The sequence below is a fragment of the Vanessa cardui genome, chromosome 11 (assembly GCF_905220365.1).
Source record: "Vanessa cardui chromosome 11, ilVanCard2.1, whole genome shotgun sequence".
NCBI lineage: Eukaryota > Metazoa > Arthropoda > Insecta > Lepidoptera > Nymphalidae > Vanessa > Vanessa cardui.
The window spans coordinates 9,195,542-9,219,540 of record NC_061133.1 but is presented as its reverse complement, the minus strand read 5'-3'; the positions used below and the strand labels follow the sequence as shown (position 1 = coordinate 9,219,540).

At 30.6% G+C, this 23,999-nt stretch overlaps 1 protein-coding gene across 10 annotated transcripts in view; it reads left to right on the top strand.

The window, feature by feature from the left end:
• The window catches only part of LOC124533899 (NAD(+) hydrolase sarm1), a 78,952-nt gene that overhangs the window by 34,756 nt on the left and 20,197 nt on the right, over window positions 1-23,999 (top strand). For 3 of the 10 annotated variants that reach the window (XM_047109465.1, XM_047109466.1, XM_047109469.1), the window contains one exon: window positions 14,582-14,638. The exons of 3 other annotated variants lie outside the window; for them this stretch is intronic. In XM_047109465.1, coding sequence (XP_046965421.1) covers window positions 14,582-14,638 — 57 coding nt within the window. Of the gene's footprint in view, window positions 1-9,030; window positions 9,532-14,581; window positions 14,639-23,999 lie in introns of those variants that run through there. 4 more of the 10 variants (XM_047109473.1, XM_047109472.1, XM_047109475.1 and 1 more) reach the window with 2 other exon arrangements.

Genomic DNA, 23,999 nt, shown 5'->3' with positions numbered 1-23,999 from the left:
ATTTTAATGAAAAATATGGTTTATTTATTAATTTAGTATTAATAATCTTTTTAAATTTTGAGAATGGTAAATTGATTATATTGACTCTACTGTATTACTAAGCACATGGCACCATTGGAATAGCAAATATTTTATATACTCGTAATATTATAGATTGCAACCTTCTCGTAAACAGTTTAATTATCCCATGTTATTACAGCATGACTTTACGATGTTTCAAACATGTTCAATAATCATTAATTCAAACATTATTTCTGTTCTTATATAGTAATTGCTTTGTGCAATATTTGCAATTATTTTGTAATACACCTTAGCTACTTAATCTTAAAATAACCAAACATTAATTTTCATAACAATTACAACTTGACACCGAATTTTATAATTAAATCTTAACGACCATAGAAAGGAGACGTCTTTATATAGTCTACATTTATTACATCTATACGTTAAACATGCAATGTTAGTACTAGTTCATTACAAAAATTAACAGCAATAGTCTTATGAGCCGCCATGTTTTTGTGTTCCGACTGAGAATAGATCCTCTCAGCCTCAACACAGGGGTATCCCTTGTTGTGTTAAACGTAAAAGTTTTAATCGAACAGTAAAACATCTGACAGGTATAGTCTTAGGGAACAATTAATATCCCTACAGAAACACATTACAAACTACACACCATAACCCTAACAAGACCATTCTATGCAGCTTATATTCACTCTGGTGTCATAGTATAAGAATTAACTTCGTATCTGAGACGTAAAACGTTGAAAACCAACGTACAGCGATACGCCATTTTGATACTTATATCCTTTAAATGTTATTATATTGTAGTCAATATTACATATCACATTGTGGCATTTAGCACGATCGTGTTTAGAGATCTGTTTAAGTTTCTTCATGCAGGATGCCTCTTCTAGACTCTACAAAAGACTCTCCAAATAAGCAATAGGGACGATGACACTAAATTAAGATGATTGACGTGAAATTATCATAATATCGATGTACTATACGAGTTCATACTTGATCTGCATATTTTACTATACTGTAAATACTACTATGATCACATTCAAGCACAACTAAGCATTTATGTCCCTAATATTCGGAGAAAGAAAACCACGTAAAGCCAGCAAGCGTCGAATGAGTTTTTTGCATTCTCAAATTGTTCAACAAACCATTTTGGAGTTTCAACCACTTTGTTGTCGTTGAATAATCTCAAATCTCATCTTGTTCTCGAAAGAAAACGAGAAGACATTCAGCCCAACTGTGAATCAATGATTGTTGCTTTTAATTTACTATATATACATTTAAAAAAAACTAATAAATTATGACAAGGCGCATAATTGAACTGAATATTAAGTGAAACAGATACGAGGACAATTACTCGTGTTATATATGTAGGTATATATTATTGTGATACCTTTTCCTCACGTAGCAGTTTTTTGTTGCTTCCCACGCGTCTTGGAGGCTCGACGAAATATCCAATTACGAATATCAGCGATACATGATTTGTATTCGGTTTTCTGTTGTTTTCATTCGATACCGCTTTATTCGCTTAATACGCAGTTTCTTAAGAGCAAATTATTTTAAACACGTGTTGCATATAATTTGAATTTATGAAATCTACATCTGTCGATAGTAGCACAGCAGAAATGTCAAAAACGTTGCTTAGTTTTGGGTTCCTTAATGGAAACCATTCACGTTTCTTGTTTTGTAACTTGTTAGAACTGAAGTCGTCTTGATAAAGTCTTGAACAAATAAACAAATTTATCGATTCTCAGGTATGAGTAATCACTATATCACCACAAAACAAAAGCATATTTTTCAATGTGTTATCAACTAAAAATAGTTGGTTTTGACTACTACTGGCTAGAAGTCTCAGGCTTAGAGATAAGAGAGAGAATTTTATTGAATCATCTCGGAAATAAAGCAACCAAATTTGTCTTAAAAATTAAAAATGAATACTCAATTGCTATTGTACTCAAAAATTTGGTTATTAAAACATCACGTATTTAATCTTCGTAAGTCTTAGTGTTAAGTATAAAGAACCGAATATCTCGTTACTTTCAGATCGGATTACAGTGTCATTGATCCCTTATGAACTTTGCCTCTCAACATATCCAAATAAACAAAGCTTACTTTCTTTTTGTATCAAATTTCATATAAATTCATTAATTTTACATTCAAATTTATTTAAAAATAGAAAACCCTTTCCTGAGCAGTGTATTTCATCTTCTGTTATTTTTCTTTTTAATCTTTTTAAAAACGTTTTAGATTAACAATTGAATGAATGAATTATTTTATCGACTTCCTTCTGTATTACATGCTGCCAAAAGTATTTATAAAAAGAAAAAACTATCGTACAATAAGTACAACTAAAAATTGTTTTATTCAAAGACGTATACAAACAAAATTAAAAAAAAATATGGGGAAACATTGCTCTAAATAGAGCCTTTAACAAGATTATAGATAATGTCTCCCCCAGGCTGAAAACGCATTCAAATACTAGATCGATTTTGATAAAATTACAAACACGGGACTATCGACGGCAACAGAAAACAGTAATTAAGTTAATATTTTCTAATAAATATTCAAACATTATTTCGTTGATTTAAAATAAACTCTTGGGTAAACGATGTACAATAAATTATTATAAATTGTTAACATAGTATGACGCAAGAAGTCTAAGAAAATATTTCCTTGAGACCCATTATCCTAAACATCAAAGGGCTCATTAACATATACAAGGCAATAGTTACGCCTAGTACACGAATGTTATCCCTTACTAGCGCTAACGTTTCGATCTTATGAAATATTATTAAAATTAATAATACAAAACAAAATACATTATAAAGGTACAGCCTTTGCGACAGATTCAGATTTGTCAATGTCTATTTAATTATTTCAAAGACCAGCTAGTTTTGCCCGTCTTTTCTTCGGTCACAGATAAAAAATATTTATTAGTTATTATCTAAAAAGTATATGAGAATATTGAGTGGCAGCTTTATTTTCAAAATAATGACACGCTTTGTAGGGTCTTTTAAATTTTCTTAGAAGTAGGGGTTACTTTTAAAATCTATCTATATATTACCGACTGGGCCGTCTTTAACCTATAGGGCTTGGGTACATTAGGATAATGGGGCCCCATAATAAATAAAGAAAGTAGATTTAGAAGATGGTAATAGATTTATTTTTTATTAACAATCACATACTTTTATTATCTATTTAAACTGAGGGCCCCTCGATCGCGGGGCCCTGGGCACTTGCCCAAAGTGCCCAATGAGAAAAAGGGGCCCCATCACCCATCAAAGGTCAAACGAAATAATGTTTTAAGTTGTATCTATTATAATTTATGTACATGGATAATTACATCGGGATATCGCTCTTATATATTATATACATACAACTTAGTTAGTTTAAGAATATTTCATCATATTACTAAAACAGAAAGATTTTACACGTAAATAATTATTTGAGTTCCTTTTCTATTTATAGTTTTCTTTTTTTTATGTAAAGGATATTTGAATCAAGTTCTAAATACAGCGCCTACGTCACGTACACATTGGTAGTAAGTTAGACTTGCCTACGTGCTTCCATATAAACTGCTGGGAGAGCAATTTGTATCGGTGTCGAAAGGTGCGCAAGCGCAAAGGTATACGTCCACGTTCAGTATTGTAAGTGCCAATGACCGCGTAATACCTACAAGTTTGAATATAAACAAATTATGTTAAAGTATAATTCTTAGATATTTTTGATATGAGCTTAAAATTATAGTAGAAATAGTCAACTTTTAAACATAATATTTGTTAACTGAAAATTAAGTTTAGATATAATTATGCATTTATCAATTTTCCATAGACATATAATATAAACTCATATTGACATTCATATTTGTATCATATCATAATAGATAAACATACTTACATATTATACTACCGTCATTTTTGAAAATATCGTTCGTAAATTTAAAACGATAGTCAAATTATATATGTTATGATTTTGTGCAGTTCTTCGAGGGGAAAAATCGTGTGCCAATTTAAATTGCATAACAATACAATAGAAAATGCGAAATCGTATAAAATATCGGTCGTGTAAATGATTTGTGCTGATTACGCTCTAGATCGAATGAGGATTTATTTTTCTTGTCAGTTAGCGACAGAATTGTATAAACTATAAATTGATGTAGACGTACGCTTACATTGTGTGCGTTAAAAGTGTTACAGTTCATTTCGGGTGTGTAATGAAATTGAAGAAAACGGTGACATGCTGCGTACGTGGAAATGCATTTTCGGTAGAATATTCTACGAAAATAGTTCGGCAGGTGAAGTTAAATAATAAGTTTTAGCTAATAAGACGATGGAACAGATACATACACAATAATAACGAATTAATTTACGGTTCATATTAAAAAATAATAACAAATATGTCGTATTATACTGTACATGAGTATGTAAACGATAAATTTTCTTAGCAATAATACATAAACTTTATCATAATACATACCGGGCATGTACTATACCAAAGGCAGGTAGGTAGCTTTACATTAAATTTTAATCCACAATTACGATTCAAAGATAGTAACATAGTCCTACTTAAATAAAGTACATTTTTGATTCAATAAAATGTAATCTATATCTAATGTCAAGGTAGGCAATGATTAATCTCAAAAACTATAATAGCTCCATTGTCGAAATTTGGCAGGTAGGTTATTGGTGTAAAACAGAACGGATTTTACCAATATCCACCACTAAGGGGGTAAAACCGAATTGGTATTTTGTGCTTTATACATTTCGTGCAGGTAAAGCCATAATTTCAGTTAGTAATTACTATTATAATTGATAAATGAAATGTTTTTTGTCATCAACTGGCACAGAATATTACTTTGTTTCTCTACGAGAGGAACAATCAAATAAAGCACGTGAAAAAGTAATCTTCAGTTAAAAAACGTGTATATTGCCGCTGTACTATCACAGATCTTTGTTAATATACTTATCATTAATTCCTGATAAAAAAGTCGAAATTTGCAATGATGTCATGGTTACCTCCAGTTCTCTGAAAATACGATAGATGACTAAAAACTATGCTCCGAATAAACAAAGTGTTATCTTCGTCACATATATGTCACAATCACTTCGATATATTATATTATCTATTAATAATCGTAAATATTATATTTATAGAATAGAAATTTCATAATTTACATATGATATATATAAGACTAGCTTTGTTTTTCTCGCGTAGAAAATATGAATATATATACAAATTAACTTAAAATATTACCTTGATATAAGACCTCTTTGTTTACAACAGAACTTTATTTCAATTAAAAACTAGCCTTTGTCCTTTCTCAGGCTCTAGACTATTAGTGTTCCAAGTTTCATTTGTTTCCTATGTAGATTGAAAGCGAAACAGACACACAGAGTTACTTTTACATTTATAATATTAGTATGGATAAGATCACAATCACTTTTAAACTAAATGGACAATTAAAAATTTAATAGAGTCTGAGGAACATAATTAAATGAAAATGGAGAGGCTTGAATTAACTATAATTATAATAAAAGAATTGTCATGTGCTTTTAGTATTTATCAAAGCTCTCACTGCAAAATAGAGCCGTGAAATGATAGTTTCGTTTAGCAAATGAAACCGTAAATATTATCTAGTAATAATTGTTTAAATTTATTATGTCGGTACATTTTAGGAGTGCAATATCAATTTCATTGAATAAATAAAACATTACTTGAGATAAAACCGCGATCTTACTTTTTTATTTTCTGATTGAGTTGTAATGCAATTAAGATAAATAAATAAACTATAATATTAAAACATTAATACTGTTTTTTTGACTTCTAGTGTGTCTTGTTCTGTCTATACCTATAAAAACCTGCATAACTACTAACTGCACACTAAAAAGCTATATCATTCCTAAGTCCGACGGGTATCAGAGACGTGCGAAGCGGGATAGGTTACCAGTATAAAATAATTCCATAGATATAAAAAAATGCGTATAATATGCGACCACAGATGTTATTATATAATAGCAACACTTTACGAATCATCACAAACGAAACGAAAAACATTTGATTTTTTTTTAATGCATGTATGCATAATAAACTTTGATATGGTCACAGACTGGTGCCCATACTGCCTGACGCGATTGTATACTGTCGTCTGTCAACATCCAAATAAACTTTTCCAGCTAAAATATTAGTGTGATTAAATAATCTGTACCTAATAATCCTAAACAATAACGAAAAACACTAAGTAATATTTAAAATGATAAAAAAATCTCATAAAAAGGATTTAAGACACATATATATTTTAGTAGGATGGAATTGAGTCAAAATTACTGAAAATAGTATGTCGTCCGGCGCCGGCGCAAGTCGCCGTTGACGACAATGTCGCGACATCTATGTGTCATGGCTTTCTATTTCCACTGACTACCCAGTTTATTAAGTTATTACCTATTACTCACGTAAATAATACTGTTAAATCATATATGGCTATAGAACTGTTTTGTTTTTTTTATATATTTTTTTTCTAAACATAAATCAATAAATATTTTGGTTTAACTGACGTTCGTATATAATCTATGCAAAAAATTTTGTTCGTCATACATATTAATTTTTCTAAATAATAACTTAACATACATTTAACTAGTATGGCTGATTGTCTTTCCCTAGGATATATCCGTTTTCTCTCAAACGTTCTAGTTTTTCTTTAAGTTGTCCTACATAGCCTTTTTACCGTATATACAATCTATACTTCTGAGTCAGACTACAGACTAAATCTATCTATACTCTATAATTACGATGGTATTACTGTTTTTTTCTTTTTACAAATTACAAACTGACACTTACAACTAAATACTTTTAGACAATTCATTTTCTCAAATCCTTATTCAATATTCGCATGTCATATTTCATAAAAAAATTACACTTCTCAACAAGTAGTCTGTCACTCTCCGTCAACGTCAGCATTTGATTAAACATATATTTTTTTATTGATTTGCTTATGATATCCGACAACCAATTTTTTTTTTAATTAAATTCAAATAATTTTTTTTACAATTGGACAGCATCACATACTTACATTACTCTGATCCCAATGTAAGTAGCTCAAGCATTTGTGTTATGAAAATCAGAAGTAACGACGGTGCCACAAACACCCAGACCCAAGACAACATAGAAAACTCATGAACTTTTTCTCCATCGACTCGGCTGAGAATAAAACCCGGGACCCCCAGTGGCGTACTCGTGAAAGATATAAGTTTTTAATTTGATTAAAAGTAAAATAAAAATAATAATAGCCTGTAAACGTCTCACTGTTGGCAAGCCCTTCCTTTATCTGTGACTTAAATGTTTAAAACAATTCATGTTAATTTTGAATGGAAATTATGTATGAAAACTAAATGCGTAGATTATACACATCATATTTTTGTAAGAACCGTCATAATATCATATAAATTCTAGATTGATCATTTAATAGATAGTATAATTTGTAAAATAGTTGTAATAAAATACTTCTAATTACACAAATAAATACAAATAGTTATGTTGTTAATCTATATTTAAATTGCATAATTAATTAACTAAATTGTAAAGTTAATTCAAAGAACATTAATGTATAATAATTAATAATGTGTTGTAGTTTATTAGATTATAAGTTTGTTATTATTATTACGAAGAACAATACGTTTATTTAAAACTAATTAATTAATATTATATATAAAATATTATTAATCGTTTTCAATGTTATCATTTAGTAACGTGACTATTTTTATTTTCATAAAATAATTATTATACAAACAAAGAGTTAGATAAATTGTATTCATTTACGACGTTGTCTCTTACCTTCAACATCCTTACATAGAAATATAATTAAGCAGTCAATAAATATTACTTTATTTAATAGCTGCGTTCATAAAACCATATCATATAAGAATAATTTATTAAATTTCGAATTTATTTAACATATTATTCTATAATAAAATATTTGGAGTATAATCAAATGATAAATTTAACGGAATATCTAAAACATTAATGATGATAAAAAAATATTTGATGATATTTTTTTTTTCGAAAAGTAAAATTTACTGGAATCATTTTCAAAGCTGTAGGTACAAGTGAGTAAGTTTCGTTGAAAAACAAGAAATCCTACTTAGGTCTTCGTGAATCATCTTGTAAATCTTGATTTTCCTTTCTGGTACCACCTACCCCCTTATTCATAAAGAACGGAATTATTCGTAACTGTGTATGTAATTCTGATGCATTTAATTCGCTTCGAATATCGATTTCGAAGCCAAATATGAGTCTTGTTTCAAATTAATTTTATCCTAAAATATTTAACACTAGTTTATTTATTATGTACCTTTTCAATCAATCAATTAATAAAAATGTAATTATTCGAACACATTTTTAATTCGTTATTAAAACTATGATAGTTTAGTTAATTAAATTTCTACTTAATAATACAATTAACGGTTTTTCCTCATAACATTAGGTGCTCTATGGATAGATGTCTACCATAATAATAACATGTATCTACCACACGGCACTTCGTAGGCGCATTGTCCGTTAATAAAAGTCAACAGACAATATTCTCCCTTTATTTAATAATTATTTGAAATTTAACAATATATTTTATATTCTAAATTAATTTCTAATTCTAAATTAATAATAAATTATTTTTTTAAAGATAAATAAATATTTCAATAATAATAACTGATTATCGATTAATAATAACTAAGAATAAAATAAAATATAAGTTAATAATATTTAAAACATTGCCGTCTGCTCTACAGGCTCTTTTATGGTAAATATAAATACAATAAATATATTAAATATACAGAACATGTCTCATACATATGTCGTTATATGAATTCACTATCGGCGTACTTATATCGTGAACGAGACGCGTCGACGATGCTATCTCTTTTCTTCAAAGCCGTTACGCACTTCGAGTGAACGAGAGACACAACGGAGGGAGGGACGCGCTGGTTGAATTGATAAAAGCAACAGTTGAAGCCGACCAAAAATCAGTTTGGAAAAAGACTCGCGCGTGGTGTGGTGTATGCGCCGTTCGTATTTTGTCCGCGACGATACTAAAATGTGACTGCAAATTTGATGAGTGCTCGAATAATATTTATTATAAAACTGGTTGTGAATAAAACAGTTGTACAAATATTAGATTCGCGTACAAATAATGCCGCGACGTCGGTGACGTGGACACAAAGCGTCCAAGGATTAAAAGCTTATTGCGACGAAAATCAACCGAAAAGAAACTTTCTTTGTGATCTCAATGCGTAGGCAAAAGGGACCGTAATCTCGAAACATTACTAGCGAGTCACTATAACCTTTATACACGTGATCAACGAAAATTCTCGAATCGTTTACTTTACAAATTTCTCGTTTTAACTAGTGTTTGCTCGTTCCGGATTAAGTGCTCTTTACCGAATTATGGTTGTTACGAAAGTCGATAATATGGCATCATATTCCGCTTACACGGGAAAACCAAAAATTCTATTCCCAAAGAAGGTAAGATATCAAGGTAAAGGTGGTACGTTAACGGAATTTCGATTACCGTACCTACGAAAGAACACATAAACAACTGACGATTAAAGAATTACAACACAAAACATTTATTAATTGAGCCTTATGTTTACGTAGGTGTGCTTGTAAATGGAATAATAAAATGAGTTAATTACGTCGACCAAATACGAATTGTAATTAGTTACCATAATAATTTAGATAATTCATCAGCTGGCGGCGTATCCTCCATAAAATTAAAGTCGTTTTAATATCGCGTTCAAATTGAGCAAGGTGGGTAAAGATAAATACGTACATATAAATACTAAACATTGTAAAACTATAACGTTTTTGGAATATATAACGAATCAGTCATAGATACCAAATAGGGTATACAATAATGAGTAGCTGAGGTATTCCCAAGTGTCCGCCAAACGAGTGCGAAGTTAATTAATGCCAGTCGCTACGTATGAAATACATCAATCCGTCTTATAAGTAGACAACGACTTAATAACTCCCCAATTTGCATTTAATTAATATATTTTACTTCTCATATATATTTTTTTAACATCAATTATGTACGTTTTAGGTTTATTTATGTAAAGTAACAAAACATTCTGTTTTTAAAATGATAAATTGATTTTATTTTAGTTTGTATTTATTAATATCGATTTTTTTTTATAAATGAAACATAAAACGTATGGCAACAATGTGTACGCGTCAAGAGAACGTTTCAGTTTTGTGTACCATATGATTCAGAAGTGCGATGTCGCTCCACTTTGTCGACCTACTTCAGAAATATTCGCACCTTCAACCTTGGCTGAATTCTAAGAATTATCAGTGAATTTGGAGGCTTCAGCTAAACGCATGAACAAAGATTACCTATTAAGATTTTAAAATAGCTAAGTGCAAATGAAAACATTTTATCTCAATCATATTAGGAATTCTGCCTTTGACTTATTAGTCACAATCACTGTAACCTACTTATGTTATAACGCAAAAATGAATATTGCACGAAAGTCCCCCATTTTGAAGGCGAGTATTCTTTATCGATATTTAGGTTAAAAGGGTAAAACCGTCCCTGCATCTGGATATATATGAGCAAGTGAATTTGAACCTTTATATTGCAGATGAGAAGAGTAAAATTGTTTTAATTGCGATTCCCTTTGATAGCGCCGCGTCGAGATAACAGACGCGCACTCTACATCGCATTATGGCTTTTTACTGAGAATTTTCATTTAGTAATGCAGTTTTGTAACTAGGCCAGATAGGTTCCGTTCATCTGACCCATTTTTTATAATAGATTATTAAATAATCATTTTCAATTGGGTAATAATTCGATGTACTCTGTGTTATAAGATATAGTGTTTTTTTTATCGAACAAGAACGTTTTTTTTTTATTAGCATAACTTGTTAAAGCCATGGCTAACCTTGTAATGCTTAACAAAAAACAAATTTCAAGCTTAAGGTGGCTGTTATTAGAATATAACGTTCGTCAACTTAGAAAATAAAATTGGTAATACTTTCTTCATCATTACATAATATAAAACAAAGTCCCTTGCCGCTGTCTGTCCCTTTGTATGCTTTGAAAATTACGCAACGGATTTTGATTCGATAATTTTTAATAGAATAGAGTGATTCGAGAGGAATGTTTTTGTATATAATACATGGACAATATAGATTCTATTGTAATATTCAAACCATTTAGTATCAGCATGGCACCCGCGCGAAGCCGGGACGGGTTGCTAGTTAACATTTTACACCTTAACATATTTATTAAATATAAGTACTTCATTTTATAATTTCTGTATGCTATTGCGGCATACATATATAATCTTCGTCATTCAGATTGTAATGTGATAGTAATCAATCTCATCTCGTCTTGTGGCAATGGAGTCAAATTTCTGAAATTTCATTCAATTAGGTGGATCCGATTTCAAAAAATATATTACCTAAATACTAAATACCAAGAAATAAAATGTCACTTCAATTCACAACCTCTTTAAGTTAAATTTTAAAACAATAAAAATACTCATAACATAATTTTACGAATAAAACGTTATCTTAAATGTAGCAAGCAAATTAAATTTATATGAAAGAACTTATTGCCAATTATAAAATAAAAAAAGTGTTTTGTAATTAAGAAATTTAAGCTAGACTTTCAATAAATAACGAAACGAGAGTATCGAGAAACCTTTTGAAAGATAAAAATAACTGAACATTATATTCATGCCCTACAACGAGGCGTTGAGTGGTTGCCGGATTCCCGACGTGCCATGATGGCACAATGATGGGAATTCTGGACCCTCAGCGGAAGGAATGCGGTAAGGAATGCTCTCGCCGCCTTCCTGACTCATTGGACTTTAAAAATCGTCGCTATTTTACATGAATATCGCATACCATAAAAAAAAAGAAAAAGCAATTTAAGTATTCCATATTGATATAGCAATAAAACTATATATCTTAGTTCATTAGAAGTTTATTAAAAACATTTTATATTGCTACAAAATATCGCATCATTTCATGAAAGGAAAGAAAAAACTGATATGGTATTACATGTATTGTTCAACTGCAGCTTTCCTCCGAGGAAGCGACGATGGGCGCCAAAAATAGCGTTTCCGTTGAACTCCGAGCCGTCTAAGTAGGAAGTCCACTAACACTCGCCACTCGACTCTTCCGGCCGCCTACTGTCGCGACACTTATAAAGTTTTATAACGCACTCACGAGCAGCAATGCAATGTGCCCACGCGACATCTTAAGCTGAATTAAATTGCTCGCACTGGATCGAAATTATTGACCGTCGGCGATTTAAAGCGTTTAGACGGCACTGTGGGCTGACTCTGGAATTGCTCGTTACATTGTTCGTCTTAATATCATTTGTTAACCTTTAGCAGACATCTAATAAAACATCTTATAATTAACCTTAAACGATAACTTATTTAATTATCAACTACATATTATAGAGGTACTAGTTTGACATCGAACAATATTTACGGCAATTTTATGTTCATATCAATATTTTATTAACCTGTTAGTAATAATTTTAAAATCAATACTCTGAGAGGCGATTCAAAATAATAATTTATAAAACATAGCATTTTATATACAACACATATTATAATTACTAAAAATGGTATATAATAATTTTAGTTCATAAAAGTTTCCGACTACGCAATGTCAATAAATCCTTCCTGGTAAGGCATGCTATTATAAAATTTCGCAGATAGTTTATTTTTAACTTTGTAAATTAATGAATGAATATTCTTGTACAAAATATATAATGATAAAGTATATTACTAAATACAAGATTACATAGTTGATTGAAATGTTGATAGCATTTTTTTTAATAATTCGACGAAAATGGTTTTTCTCGCTTCATTTCAGAACCGGTGGTAGTTTGAAATAGAATTTTGATGTGAATGATGATTAAAGTGTTTAGGACAGTTTACTTCAAGTATATTTTGATGTTGACTTGTTTTTCTGAGAGATTATTAAATCGGTGACGTTGAACGGTAAATGAAGCTCCATAGATAATCGCATAGCATATGCAACTGAAATATAAGCTGTGGCATAAGAATTACTTAGCTATAAGCAGAAAGGTAAATGAACTATGAGTCAATCATTCATAAGTTGTGACTCAACCTTAGTATATTGTTATACCTTTTACTTAATTAATAATAACATAAACAAAGCATTAAAATTCTAATTTTCAATGAATTCAATCATTGCTTCAATGCTGCAGAATATCGAATGTATGGCAAATGGAAATTATTATATAATTACATAGTAAGTATAACTTATGCTACAATAAAAAATGTGTATGAATCAGATAAATTATTCAGAATTTATAAATAACTAATTATTTTAGGGGTTGGTCGTTAAGTACTAAGTATTGAAAATGGTATATTAGTATGTCCTTCTTGTAGGTCAAAATTGGTCCAGGGAAAATAGATTTAGAAAATTTAGTTTAACCCTAAAAGAGAAACATATAGACAGAGTTACGTTTTTGTATTAGTATATTAGTATAGGTAAATAAGAAGCTTTTATATACAGAATTTGGTGTAAATGCTGTTAACAATTGAAGAGTTCGTCTGGAACTAATCCTAGTTGCAGAATCAGATCATGTGATCAATAAAATAATTTGTCATTGATTCTAAATAAACACGTAAAACTCAGGCTTCGTAGGATATAAAGAGTTCTATTTCAGCAAGATTTTACCTAAACTTTATATCTACTTACATACATTTAAAACAATGATCGATCATTGCATGGTTAAATTAATAACCCAATATATCTTTTAATTATTTCAGATAAGATTAATGTACAAATAAATCAAAATCGTGATTGTTAAATATCAGTAGAAGTATGATATTCTTATTTATTTACAACAGGCTTAAACTTTTTATCTCATTGGTCTTATCTTTAAAAATGGCGGGACTTATATTAGTAGATCTTGATAGAGTTATAACATACAGACGCAGATATCGATGGCTTATGATATTCGTATCAATTTTATTCAAGTTTTTATGTACTTAGGATAATATATAAAATACAAACGCTTTATGCGTATGTATAATTTACCGTAGATGATAAAAACTGTCACAGTAAAAGTGTTGGACTTTTTGTTGTGACAAATGTCTATTAAAATTGGTAATTACCAAAGTCTATTGGTCACTACATATGTACCACATGTCCAACTTGTGTGAAACTTAAAGGATTCAAGTTGACTCGGAGTAAAAACCCGGGGCAAACTCCACTGTGTCCATGTGCGTAATTGTATTCATAATTGCTCAACGGTGATAGAAAACATCGTGAGGGAAACTGCACGTGTTGAATATTCCACGTGTATCGAAGTGAAGTAAGCTCTAGAAACTTCTCCTCAAATGGGGAAGGAGGCCCAGTAAGATATTAAAAAGCCGTCATTACATTTATCGCCCGGACTTATTGTTAATGATATTATATTTGTTTAAAGTGCTCATTTTATAATTTCAATTAAATGTTCTGTATTTAAATATATTTTATGATTTAAACTGAATTAAATGGTTTCCTAATATTTCAGGTACGTTCAGAAGAGTCCCTCCTTTCACCGGGAAAGACAACAAAAACTTCACGATGGGTATGAACTTGACCGTTTAAATTTCGGTGGAGGGTAGATTAAAAATAATTAAAAGTGTTCTTATTAAACTATAGATTATAGAGTTTTATTTTTTTTTAATTAAGATGAATGTCAAATTAACCAATTTTATTTCAATCTGAATTTTAATTGGTCGATAACAGCCGATGGCAATATTTTTGGCCAATGTGCGTTCAGTATTTTATCATATTTATAAGTCTGAAGAAGTTAGTTTTGTTATTCTATAAAACCAAACTTAAAACTCACTACGGAAGAACTGTTGCTTGTAATAATTAAAGAACCAAAACCCCAAAAAAAATAACCAAAATAGGTTTAATCTTTTTACGAGTGTAGCGAAGTCAGTTCTTACAGAATAGTGCCGTAGTCAATACTACAGTCAATGCCGTAGAAATTTAACAATTTAAATTGCTAAAAATTACATAAGACATTTTAAATAGAAGTCCGCGAGAATGTTCTAAACGTATTTTTACGTCTAACTTATTGTTTCCCAGTCTTAGTAGACATTTGAAAACACCGCTCTGGTTATCATATTTTCTAATCACATCTACGTTTACACTGATAACACTAGTCAAAGAGGCGTAAACTTCAAACATGTTTTACAAAATGAATATTAAATTATACCTTTATTTCTGATAATGTAATAGTCGTACAAACAAATTAATATTTAAATGAATTGCCGAAGTGGCAATTGTTTTGAAATATCGTTTTCCCTTTACGATTTATAATACAATACATAACATTACTATCTGCGCTCGTTGATAATTATTACTCCGCTCTACACTATTCTCTACATCAGTACAGAACCCAGTAAACAACCATGTTGCCCACGTTTAGTTTTAGGGATCAGTCGTCATATATAAGGCAAAAGCAACCTATTTTTTCCTCGAAGTTTAAGCTGTCTTCACGCTATATTTCATCAAGTTTGGTTCAGTGGTAAATCTGTGAAAGAGCAACAGTAAAACACATTTTGTGTCTTATTTTAATATTACTATAGATAAACTTTCTCTGTAAAGGGGATATCTTAAAGGTAAATAAAACGATTTGGTATATCCTGATATTAATGAGTTCAAACAAAACAATAAACTTTTGCTTTATAGACAAAAATAACGATATCGACTCTACAAGTTTAAGCAATTGCATTAATCATTATTCACAAACTTTATCATATACCTGCGTTTTCACAAATCCAGAATTTTGACACCTCTTAATTTCTCAGTTTTTAATAACACGTTGATAACTAAAAAAATGATTGTCAACAAAATCTATTAAATAATTTCATTTGTACTCTGTACTACTGCAAAAGTGTAGACACATTATAGAAACCAAAATATTCCTCTTTATAATATCAGCATGATACAATTACAAGTTTTCTGAGACCGCCACTAAATACATGTCTCCGAGATAAGGTTCGCAAAATATTCGTAATGTATTGGTTAAAATAACAAATGAATCATAACCGCTTTGTCAGTTAGCCGACTAACCACAAAACACGGCTATGTACTTAATTTATCCTAATCTGCATACAAAGGCTAATTTCAAGTATGCTTAAAATTGCTTGTATGTATTATTAAGATTTGTACGGATCCATGTAGTTTCATATTGTATACAGGATTATAGTATGAACTACTTCATGAAATTGTAGTATTATGTAGTTACGTAATCCACATCAGGTATCTTTAGCTCGTAAGAAATTTGACTGCCACGATATAATTTGGGTTTTGTTCGTTTGGATTTTAGGCACCGTCGTCTGAAACAGAACATCCATGTAGTATTTTAAAATAAAAAAATAAACCACCTTTCAATCTCATGCACAACAGATTTTTTAAAGTAGCTTAAGAGCGAGCAGTTGCTTGTCCAATATCTATGAATTAGTTCAATATTATAAGACACTTGCAAAAACTCAAAGAATAATCAGGGTGGTCATTGACAAATTTAACGTTAATTTAAATTAAATGTATTCATAATAGAACGTATTTATTCATTTTTATTTAGCAACAAATTTGGTCAACGATAATCGAAATACATAAACCCCCTAATAGTACTTTACACAACACTAAAAATATAAGGATGTTTTTTTTATTATAAGATTACCCGTAGCCTATAATTTGGACTCGTCAACTTACGTTAATATGGTTAGACAACAAGAAGATGAATCGCTAATAAAATACCACTTGGAACTGAAACATCTGGCCACCCATTGTGAATTTGACGTTGAACATGGTTATAAATCTATTGTAAACACTTGTATTACTACAATTTATACGAGGACTGCGGGACGATGAAATTTGTTCCAACTCAAATAGCTTTATTCAATGTAGAAACATTACACTTACTTACAACAACAACAGCCTGTAAATTTCCCACTGCTGGGCTAAAGTTTCCTCTCCTTTTTGAGGAGAAGATTCGGAACATATTCCATCACGCAGTTCCAATGCGGGTTGGTGAAATTAAACATTACCACCGGTTCGGAAAAAGAAACACCCTGACCTGACCTGAACCGGCGAAAAAAACTCAGATACAATTACAAAAGGTCTAAAAATACCGCAACTATACAGATAGCTTTATAATTGGTATTCTACAATGGTCATTCACTGAAAATAATTCAATCCCAGAACACGTATTGAAGATCTAATTTAAATAGTATAATCAAGTATCCAGGTGACTTCAAAGAAATGTCATAAATGTGGAACTTCAACGCACGGAGTCAATGCAGGTGCAATAGGGCAGGCTTCCATTTATTAAAAAGAACAGATCAAATTAATTCAGTTCTTGAAATAAGAAAAGACTAGTCACCTTTCATAAGTTATAAAAAAATTAAGACGAGAAAACCGACTTAAGATGTTTTAATTAAAAACAAAATAATTTGTACAAACAATAACTCGTGCAGCATTTCAGTTTAATATTATTATAATAAAAACATAACGTTATATTTTTACCATGTTCGCAAGAGCAAATAATTAATCGCGTCGTTGGACTCATAACTAATTACTAATGTCATTTGTGACAAAAGAGATGCTAAACCTATGTTATATTAACTACAGTTCATACAGCGGCCGAAATTCAACTATAATTAATCATTATTAAAAATTTGACAATGACTCAATTTGAATTAGCATATTACGAACTTTTATTATCTGCTATTATTTCAAATAAACCTTTGGACAAATGGGGGAGAAAATAGTTTTGAAAGATCTTCAAGATGTACTATTGCACGCACTTTTTTACTAAAACTTGACCAGCAGTGAGCTACTCTCCCTTGAGGATAACATCTCTTGTCGAAATCGGTCAGTAAAACAGCATCACCGTGTTGAACATAATTACTTGACATAATTGTAATCAACATCGTACTCATATATTTAATCTAAAACATACTTTATAACTATATTAATACTGTTGCTCTTTCTCTGTCAAAACCATTAAATGAAATGCAGCAAGCTTGGACAACATAAGCTACGTTTTAAGCCTAAAACATGGAAACCATTTTCTAAAATGCGAGCAATGCCGCGTGCGTCAACTTGTTACTTGTTACTACATTTGACATTAGCCTCTGTGTCTACTGATATGATCGCACGACATCAGATATTACAATAATGTATGATAGTTTTTGCAACAAGTTTAGTTCATCGTTTAATCGACACATACAAAGACATTGTTTAAAATTGTATAGAACGATTATTATGTAAATAGATAAATGTCTGGTTTTCCCCGTGCTGTTTACATTCATCGCTATATAATGCTAATATTATAACCTAATTTCTGTGATGTGAATTTTTACAACGTCATATAATCAATTGTGGTTGCATAATAAATTCCACATGGTTTTAATAACACTTAAGACTCTTTTCCGCTCGAACGTTGTCACTTATCTAGGTTTTTAAGTACATAATTATCTAAAACTTAAAGTAAATAATGTCATCACAGATATTATGTCGCTTCCGATGTTTAATCTCAACAATTACTAGGATTTTGTTATACGGTAGGACACTTCAAAACGGAAATAAGTCGTTGTGAAATGAGATGATGATTTGTTGGAAATTTCACCTGTTATACATAATAATGTACGATAAATATACTATTATTATATTAATCTCAAAGACAAGACCTTCAGCGCTAGTATATAGTATTGCACAAGCGACATACTGGTGGTCCGCTCGTATCATAACAGCGAGGATTAGACTTGCGACACGATCGGAGATTAAACTCAGAACGGCCATGTGTACTCTGCGAATCACAGGAGCGTGACGCGGCCATCTTTTAGACTCAATAATCTACTGCGACTTTCATAAAAGAATCAAGTAACTTTTTTATAGGACCGGAATTTAAGCCTCGTAAGCTAGCCACCAAACCATTGACACAGTAAACTACGACAATAAGTTATCTTTATAATTATATATAGGCAAAGATAGCTAGGAATAATTTTCTCATGTTTTTGTTAATTAATTTTATTTGGCGTTCGTTCGTTTCGATATAAAAGTCAATGAGAGTAAAAAATATATTTGGAAAGTGAAAATTCATATATCTCTTTTAAATTTGTATTATTATTTTTTTGGTTTAATTTTGACCACTAATATCGCATTCATTTGACTTATTATCATATTAATCATGCTCATCAACTAATTATTAACAAATAAACTAACTTTTAATCTACACATAACTATGTTTAATCAACTTGTAATCAGTGTTTATTTATAACTTATATTAAGTTATTAATATTCATTGTTATTGGTTCGCGATTAAAAAGGAAAATATATTTTATCTGTATTAAATAATTATAGAATTTTCGTTATCTGTATAAAATAATAATAGGAAGAGTCAATCAGACAATCAAATGACATATCGGTACATTTACGTCAAGTAAGAAATTTATTTAAACTTTTAAATATTAAGCTAATTGGATGACTTCATCATATATCTATTTTGTTCGATTAAAAAAGATGAAAAAAAAAATATTACGATTTAAACTTGAAACAAGATACATGACTCACGTTAGAAATTCAACAGGTTATGCGAATACCGGGTGACGGTAGTGATCTAGTATTTAAATAACTTTCAATTAAAAAAATATATAATAAAAAAATAACATTTTGTTTCATTCATATAGTAAAACGAATTAAATATAGTCATCAGCACAAAAGTATTTGAAAATTTTCAGCTCAACGGGTGATGCTGCTTTGAAATTCCTATACTCTTGACAGATACATAAAAACACCGCGTAAAGTTAAAAAAAAGCTTGTAAAATTGGTAAATTTGTAGAGTCGAAATAAATTTAATAATAGTATTATTTTGTGTGTAATTTTCCCTTGCTTGAAAATGATTAACGACATTAAAAAAAATACATTTGATATATTTTATTTAATCTGTCAATAATAGTGCACAGATGCATTTTTATTTTGAAAATCATAATAAGGAAAACATTTTCCTATCATTAAATCAATATCGGTCACGAACCTTTTGAATATTAAATTCGTGAAAGTGCCGCGAAGGTGGAACAGGATGTGTGAGTCATGGTTGTTGTAGTCTGCGCACGCGCAGGTAACATCTACAGAACACTGCCGTAATATTGTACTATGCCTGTGTGGTGATAAGCGACCACGTGAATGAATGATGAATCACCATAGCGCATACCTTTTGCGCGTTTAAAAGTACGCGAATCATCGGCAACGAGTTACTTAATGCATTCTTAATAGCTTTCAATAACATAAATACATAATATAGACGAATCTCTAACGAGCTGATTAGTTAATATGCATTCAAATTAAATAAATAAATCTATATTAGTCTTGTCGCTCAATCTACAAAGTAACACTCTGTAAAAAATCATGCAGATTCGTTGCCGCGCGAAGAAGGGCAAGACATCAAATACGCTTTCGTTTATAATATTCTATACAATATATTTATAAAATGCGAAATATAACGGTCTGAGAAGTTATAAAAATTTGCTATTAGTATTGTAGGTAGAGTCATCCTTATAGTATATATATTTGAATTTATTTCATAAATATTTAACATTACTGAGTTAACTATTAAAACAATGATTTACGTTTAAAAGTATTTTCATATAAGTCATTCTTCCCATGAGGATTCATGGGATAGTCTTTATCCAAACTCCAGATGATTTCTACGTCAAATTTGAAAAAGATCCGTTACGCTTCGAGATCCTTTAAAAACAAACAACATAATTACTTGCTTTATTTTAATCTTGATCTGATTAAATGTAACTATTTCCTACGAATGGTGCAAAAAATGAATTAAGTAATATGATAATAGCTCTACATAATTAATCTATACATATTGGAAACCATGATCATTGTAGAACTAGTCAATACTAAATGAATTCAAAAAAATCTCTATCTATCTGAAAGGATATAACGACGTAATGATCCGATTAATTTTCTTACTTGTCAGTAGGGCTTGGTGCCGTATGGATGGATACCTTTCCAACAAATCAGATATCCTTCCGCCCAACAGTACCCTGTATTGTTGTATTCCTGTTTTAATGTAAAGTAAGCCAGTGTCAGGCACAATACATCTGAGCTCCCAAAGTTTATGATGGGTATGTAAGAAATGGTTAATATTTTTTACAGGGTCAAAATTTAGTGCGGTGTTGGTGTTGCCCACTTATAACTAGATCCATTTGTTCGTCCACCAAAATTATGACGTATAAAACTTTATATAAAGAGCGGTGTACCCAAATATTTCTAGCATTACATAAATAACGCCTTATCGTAGATTATATATAAAATTCGGGCGTAATACGTGTTATCAACGATGACACTTCTGATAATCATAAAAGTTTGTAAACATCAGTGACCGATGAACTTGGTGAATTCATGAATGGAACAACTCATACATTTTAGTCATACCGTCTGAGAATCGTATGCTATATTTCAGAAGCACTGTATAGCATACTGAGTCATATAATTGCAACAATAACAACATATAACATATCTTGTTTTCCTACACATATTAAATAGAGTGACATCGTATGTTAATGTGTAATCTAGACTACATTAAAATATGTAATAATAGTTTATTTACTGAATATATATTTATTCAAGTGATGGAAGTATTATTCAAATCTATATATATAATATACGCATTTCCCACATTTGAAATACATAATTTAAAAATCTGATTTGACGGTTGATGATGACGGTTGCGTTCGTCGGTGAATAACCTACTCCATAAATTTATTATCATAGCTTCATTAGTTTCGGATCAACTATAATAGCCCAGTCCATAAATTATTTGAATAAATTCTTATTAAAGCCACGCATTAAATAAACCAAATGATTAATTTAAAAATATTTGCAACTCGAGTTTTAACTCTTAAAACCTTCGCACATTTCGTCGTCTAACTGATAAGAACGACTTAATATAGTTTAAAATGTTTGACACAGCATATAGACTTTATGAAATCAAGTACACATGGACTACGAAATATATTTTTATATATTTAAAACAATGGATAAACTAAGAACATAGAAGAGACAAATAATTTTCGAATGAAATATCGAAATTGTGTGCTTAATTATAAACGAAAATATTTCCCATTCATTCGAATAATATGTTATAAAAATAATTCAATATAAGCAGCTGTTTTACGCACATGCTATTTTTGCTATATTTCTTGTTCAGAGTTATGACCTATACAACTCCTCCAAGCATCTGATACGTGTGGGAGACGAACCGTGTCCTTCGACAGAGACCAAGATGTGCAGACAATAGCCTCTTAAAACCATACTTATTATTATTTACACGTCAAGACGTAAAATATATTTTTATCTAACGTTTTAAGATTGCACATATCGTGTCATTAATTCGTAAACCATGTATCTATGAATATAGAATTGTTTTGACTTGATTTTTTTATGTATACACGAGAAAATTTTTTTCGTAATACCGTTCGGTGTTTACTCACGATTTTAGTAAACCATCGCACAACGGTAACGCACGCGTGTCGAATGCAAGCAAATTAAGTCACTGAATTGAACACGCTGACTCATTCACAGATTTCAATAAACGAGAAATTGTAAATAACTCTTTATGTTCCGCAAAGAAATTAAAGACGCCGACGCTCTGTCCGACGTCGAAGGCTAACGTTTATTGCTTTAAATTTATACTTTATTTATAAACAAAATAAAAAGTAAATTATTAAGGAATCGTCATTTTAACATATTGCGGTTTTTTTTATTTAATTCCGTATATCTTCAAGGAAATAATTTATAAGTTCATGAACTCAAATTTTGAAAACAGCAATAAATTACTAGTAAAATGTGTCGTCATAAATAAATATTCTGAATGAATCTCTATATGAATAGTCTGGCGCTTATAAACATATCGATAATTATATCTACATATTTGGACTTTAAAGATATCCAAATCATATTTCTTTAATTACACATCGATATCGATGATCCGCCGACGTCTCTTGCTGACATTGAAAGGTCTTTGACTCATCACGACGGAATTATTATTGACTCTCCCTTCACTTGCTTAAGTTTTACGCATGCGATTATTTCACAAATAATTATTTCAAATCTCATAATTCAAATTTTAACAGACCAAATATTTTCAAATGTATATTAAAATTTTGACTACTATGAAGTTTTTGCTACTTTGATAATTCCACTTGATAATTTGTGTTCTTTTTAGGTTTGTCTTATTTTAACTAGAATAATTAAGTCTAAATATAAAACGAATATGTTAGGCTGAATGTAAATAGAGCTTTGTATACAGACGATAGGTTTTTTATTTACTAACGCTAGTACACAATTTTGACACGATGGCGTTTGCGAACTATACTTAGTCTGACATTTGTCAGTGCCAAAAAAATCAGAGCACTTGCGATCTACCAATATTGATCTTGTTAGTTCAGGACGCATTGATAAGATCGGTGTCTCATCAGAGTCGTCCATGAGGCGGATGCGAAGTTCCGTGGGTGGTGCCCCTCTCGGTCCTCGCCCCGCTGTGCTCGCCATTCTAATTAGCCATTGTGGTCGCCAGTTAAAGTTTGCGATCGGCCGGCCGGCTAGTGTAGTAGCAAGGCAGTCACGCCGCAACCGCCGTCAAGTTGGCACGTATTTTTAACTCTATACTCAAACACAACACGCGACGCGTTTCGCTTGTGATGACGATAAGTGATTGACAGTGCTCTCGATAGATAACAAGAGACATTACAGAGAAATTACCATTTGAATCATGTGAATTGTATTAAATAGACAGTTTATTCAGTGCACCAGATCTAGTCGTTGGCATAACGCAAGGTAAAACCATTATGTTCGGCTCCTATACTTCTAAAACTGGCACCATTGTGCGACGTGGATACTGACTAGCCTGCTGC